Raw genomic sequence first — 6,067 nt, forward strand, 5'->3', positions numbered from 1 at the left:
CTATAGTAAAATAAATGTGAAGGCAGTTAGAAATGTGATAAATGTAGGCAATAATTTCGGAGAGAAAGAGGTAGCTATCTGGATGGTGAAGTTACAGTTTGCTTGAGATATATTCTGATCCGTCAACGTTGCCAGACCCTGAAAATTACAACTGAATTCTTCTTGGTTTTGAGCCTGGTAATACATGTTGAATGCATATGATGCATTACCGTTGGCATCCAATCCGTTGCAAGAAGAACCATATCCTAATGCTGTGCAATCTGAGAATGTGCATGCATAGTTGATGTTATCTGCAAGTTTGCTCAAGTCCTTGGCATTCGGATTGAACATGCACCATTTCTTGGAGAAATATTCCACATTTCGTGCAGCAACAAGAAACTTATCCTGTCCCTGACCCATAAGGTCCATGGCAAACTTTGGCTGCCCATCATACCGGAAGATACCCCAGTGGCGCTCAAAGTTACCTGGAGCAATACTTTTACCATCCTCATCGATAAGCCCAAACAAGTAAACTTCGATAAATCCAGGCCGAAGAGGTGTTCCTGTGTTGGCTGCAAGCCTGGGTAACAGTCCTTTATAGAACCGATAAGCAAGATTGACATTGGCGTTTTTGTCACCATCTGTAGGCCATCCAACTTCCCCAACTAGAATGGGCAAATTGCCAACACCTGCTGCTTTCAACGCTGAAACCAGGGTATCAAAGTTGGCATCAAATACATTGGTGTATGATAATCCATTATCAGCAATGGGGTTACTGGCTCCATCAAAGAAGGCAAAATCAACAGGGAAATGCTCGTTGGCATAAAGACTTAGAAATGGGTAAATGTTTACTGTGAAAGGTGCGTTGTTCTGGCTCATGAATTGAACAATCTGGGTCATTAGATCATTAATGTCTTCACGGAATCTCCCAGCAGATGGTACGGGATTGTCATCTGGAGAGAAATAAACATCAGCATTTAGAGGCACAGTTGCTTTTATAGAGCTCCCAAGTCCTGCTTCATTTAGAGCATTTTGAATGTTTTGAAGTGCTGGGAAGGTCGTGTTAAGAAAGGAATTGTTGTAGGATGTCAGGAAAGGCTCATTACCAACTGCAACATATCTGCAGAGAGATTAAGATGCGGGAAGTTATACAGTAATCAGCTATACAAAGTTTGAAATGCTTCTACACATTTTCTTTTTAACAGTAAGTGAACTTTTATTGATGAGAAGGCCAGGAGTAAGTTGGTGTGCAGTAAAACAGTAGAAATGAAATGTTTTTACGCACTACAAGCACAAAGTTGTCGATGAACTGCAATCGACAATATCTTCAATTTTCAATTATTTATAGCATCATATGGTTTCAGATTTCATTACTCCAAATGACCAAAGTAATGATCCGGTACAGATGAAAAATGATTCTCCCATACAAGGCAAAGAAATTAAGTACATTTTGAAGAGTTCTCCAAAATAACAAAAAAATTATACCTTCTGCATAATCAAGTGCAAAGCTTTTAAACTCAAGTAATTGTTGATCATACTAAAATGATAAAATGAATCAAAATAGCATTTCAAAGACATAAAACTTCAAGTGATAGGATTTCTTAGATGTAACTCACTATTTTCCTTCACTTTGTAAAGGAACAAGCTAACCATCACTTGTTCTTTCCTCTTTTTTTCTTGATAATCGAGAAGTTCCCAAGGGCCAACGCCAAAAGGCTCAAACTTTGGATGATGGACCTACTTAAATATCGGGATCTTATCTGCAGCAAGGCTTTAACGCAGAAGGTAACCATAACTTCAACCAAATACTAGCTCAATTTCAAAAGTAAAACTGGATATTTCAGCTCAAAACAAAGTGAAACAACTCAAAAGAAAGTGAACACACAAAGAGTAGACAGAAAGTGGCAAAAAGATGATTGACAGAAGAGAATAATTATATTACTGCACTTCAATAGAGATGAACCTGAGCAACTGCACTATTCTTTTAAAAGAAAAAATTATCTGCTTAAAGATGAATATTTGTAGAGTCTCACACTAGACCATGTCCAATAGACCTCATGAAGACTGGTCGTTTGAAGCCGAAATGAAAATGAATACTAACAGAAACATATACTAGCAATCACTCAGGCTCTTAACCTTTGCATATATCAAAGACTGGTTTGTTTGCAGCCAAAAAGAAGTGAAAATGAATACTAACAGAAACATATACTAGCAAACACTCAAGCTCGTAACCTTTCTATATGCACTTAAAGGACTTAACCGGCGAAAGAAATACTCCATAGCTAATGTGGAGATGAGGGGATTCCTATGCAACCTTCCTCTTCCATTTCAACAAAGAGGTTGTTTCTACGGCACGAACCCCTGACCTATGAGCACCCAAAAGGACTAACTCTACGGTTATGTCAAGACTCACCCTCATACGAAAACATAGCTTTGAAGGGAGGAAACCATTCTTTTTCTTTCTAAGCTCCTTTAATACATATTCATAACTAACAAAAAAGAATTTGAAGCATAGTATCATTCCTTCAATTTTCAACCAGAAAGAACACAAGAAAATCCACTCTTTCAAACAAATGCTTATAAAGCAGCACAGATCATCAATATAAACCATAAAACATATCAAGTTTAATAACAAATAGACACTAGTAAAAGGCAAAATTTAAAGCTTACAGCTTAATCTTACTTAATATTGACACCTCCTTTGAAATTGTAACGCGTGACATTACGTTTAACCCAATCTTTAGCTCTATCATAATCATTCATAGCAGAAAGCTGATCATTTGGAATAGCAACCATAACTTCAAGATCACTACCAGCAAGAGCACTCATAGTAGATTGATCTGCATCAAACAACTTTACTTTCCCAATACCATTATCCTTTAACATCTGTACCACTGTTTTTGGTGGCAATTTATGAGTTGCCATAGTCCCCCAATTCACTCCTAATCCATCAACACCACTTAAAAATAACAAAAAAATCCCAACTTTAAACATTTTCTCAAAACAATACATTTTCCCAAACCAGAATCTTGAACTGTAATTTGAACAAAGAATTGATTTTTCTTCAATTGGAATAGAAAAGAAAAAAAAAAGGTATGATTAAAAATCAAGAAAAAGAAGAATTAGAGAAAAGAACACGGGTTGAATCCAAAACTGCCCAAAAAAAGACATGAATTTTGACCCAATAAGAACAGGGAAAACGTGGGGCTGAAATACAGTTGATAAAAAAAAAATTGAAACTCTTGATGTAGTTTTTTTTTTTTTTTTTTAAGAGAAGAAAGTGAAATATTGAGTTTTTAAAAGAATTATTAATTATATATAGGGTTTATTGTTGGTAAAAGTTTGTTTTAAATGAATGGTTGATAAATCTGAAAAAACCTCTACTATATTTAAATATAAGAAATTAGGCAGATTTCCTTTTCCGTGTAGTAGGAAGATTTCAAATTCAAACAAATAAATGTTATAAATTATTGCTACTTAATAATTTATATATAAATTATTGCTACTTACTTACTTACTGTATGGAAGATGCTAGAAGCAGGGTTTTTTTTTTTTTATGTTGTTAGTTGAGGATATTTATGAGATTTTTGTGTAAAAATATATATAAAAAAAAAATTAGAAGTAACTACATCTTCGTCTGTGCGTCTGTTTCTACCCAAGTGTATTTATGATTTTTTTTGTTTAATTATTTTTTGTGGTAAATTATGACAATTAACAGATTAAAATATTTAAAAGATATTAAAAAATTGAGTTGACTCTTGAAATTCTATTGATGTCACCTAAATTTGGACAAAGGAGGTAACATATATTATTTGAAAAAGATGGGAAAAAACTATAAATCACAATAATTAACAACTTGAAATATTTGAAAGACATAAAAAATTTGATTGATTAATGAAATTATGTGTTATATATTGGGATGGACGAAGTAATATATATTATTTGAAAATTACATTATAAATACTATTAACAACTAAAAATATTTTAAGACTATAAAAAAAATTAAATAACTTTTTAAATTTTATCTATATCATATAAATTGAAATACAGAAAATAATATATATTAATTTCGTGTTATTGCATATTCTCTCCTAGTTTGAACATAAATGGCCAACGCGTAGAAGATTGAAAAGCTAGTAGTTTCTATAGTTTCTTCCTAGATTTGTAGTTATACTTGTATTGTCTTTATCCTTCTTGAAAGAATCGTTTTAGGAGGGGGCCTATAATAATGAATGACGATATTAAAATTTTTATTAAGAAAATTTAAAACACAAAAAAAAATATATAAGAAAATTTTGAAAAGAGTTCAAACATCTACGTTTCTTTTATTTAGTAGTTAAGAGAAAAGAGTAATAGTGATGAAGAAAGTATATTAATAATGGGGTAAATCTTACATCAGGTGTATACACCAAGTCAATACATGCATGCCATGTGTTTAAATTTATAGTTCATTTTACTTAATCATCATTAATTAACATATGTTTTACTTCATTAAATCACGTAATAATGAAAATTGCATTAGTTTGGTGTATACATCCAGTGCGGGTAAGTTTTTTCCGTAATAATGTCAATATCAATTATGTTAAAATTAACTTTTATGCGTTGTCTGATTTGACATATAAAAAATAAATAATATAACATAATTTCTAAATAAAATATTTGTCTGCAAAAATAAATTTTACGAGTACGAATGAAAGAAATGTAGAAATTTTTTTAGGATTGTATCTTTAATCATGCTGATTGTCTGATACATACATTAAAAACTCAGTTATGAACTTATATGACATTAATACGAATGAAGTGAACAAAATGCATAATTTACATGTATATTTGATGCGTGAATTGATAATTTTTAACTATAAGAATAACTAAAATAAAAATGAAAAGGAAAAAAAACGATTCACTCCCATTTTAATTTCAGTCACCCACCTTATCTTTCTTCTGTATTTCATTGTCATAGCCTTATCCTCTGCCTCTGCTAGCTTTCTATTTCTTTCCAAGAAATCAATAAAATCATAATTCATAAATTATTACAATTTATAGCTTCATACATCTAAACAAAAAAGATAAAAAAAATAAAATTATACTAATTCTTAATTTTAATATTCCTCTTCTATATTTTTCCTCATTTCATTTTCTAATAATAAATTGTCTTTAAAAAAATTAAATAAATAAAAATAATATTTATTTTTAATAAAATAAACAAGTAAAATTAAACAGAGAGCATACGCACGAGGAAACAAGAAATTTGAAGACGCGGCTGAAGTAGAGGACTTTTTTAAAAAGTGTTCCTCAAAAGAAAAATCTGAAAAGTAAAAATACTTTTGTGAATAGTTAGTCATTTGTTGGGAAATGAGTATATTGGGGGGGCAAGATGTAACGGCTATAATATATGGGAGAAAAAGACACAACACAAATGGACAATTGTAACAGAAAAATGATAAACAAAAAGTTAAAAATATAATTAATAATGTACTTCTTGATTTGTCAGGAATATGATTCCTTAATTTGAAATGAGGTTTGTGTTAGTGATATTCTTTACTCCTTTAACAAAGTTGCTTTCTGAATTAGAAAAAATCTAATATTCCTTATATTTCATTTAACGTGATATTCTTTTCTTTTTAATTTTTCTACACAAAAATGTAATCGGATTGTACTTAGGAATAATTCAATTTTAAAATTTCTAATTACCCTTAATGAAATAATTTACAACTACATAAGTATGAAATATCTAAGGATTGTGACCACAAGTTTTAAAAATATTTATTTTTCTCTTAAATATCATGTCAAGTCAAACGGTGTCACACAAAATGAGAGATTGAGAGGGATGGAGTATACAAAAATCTTTTTATTATAGCCACCAACAAGAGGTATAGCTAAAGATATTGGGTGAGTGATAGAATTTTTATATCAGTGAGGTACACATGAACTGAATTGACTTCTTATTTATAGAAGCAAAGAAATTGATGGGAGGCTTTTCAAAAGAAGTTGCAAGATTTTTCAAAAATTGTTTGTAATTTGTCTGTTTGAGCTACTTACAACATGTCTAATTGATTGCAAGCATAAGGAAGTTGCTACAAGCCTTTTC

The 6,067-nt window shown here is 31.0% G+C and overlaps 1 protein-coding gene across 1 annotated transcript; it reads right to left on the reverse strand.

The window, feature by feature from the left end:
• LOC102596324 (glucan endo-1,3-beta-glucosidase 8-like) lies at positions 1-2,973 on the reverse strand. Its single transcript, NM_001318642.1, is given in 2 exon segments — positions 1-1,099; positions 2,663-2,973. Coding segments are annotated over 2 exon segments (1,410 nt in total).
• Between the last annotated feature and the right edge of the window lie 3,094 nt (positions 2,974-6,067).

The sequence above is a fragment of the Solanum tuberosum genome, unplaced genomic scaffold, assembly GCF_000226075.1.
Source record: "Solanum tuberosum cultivar DM 1-3 516 R44 unplaced genomic scaffold, SolTub_3.0 scf00097, whole genome shotgun sequence".
Classification (NCBI taxonomy): domain Eukaryota; kingdom Viridiplantae; phylum Streptophyta; class Magnoliopsida; order Solanales; family Solanaceae; genus Solanum; species Solanum tuberosum.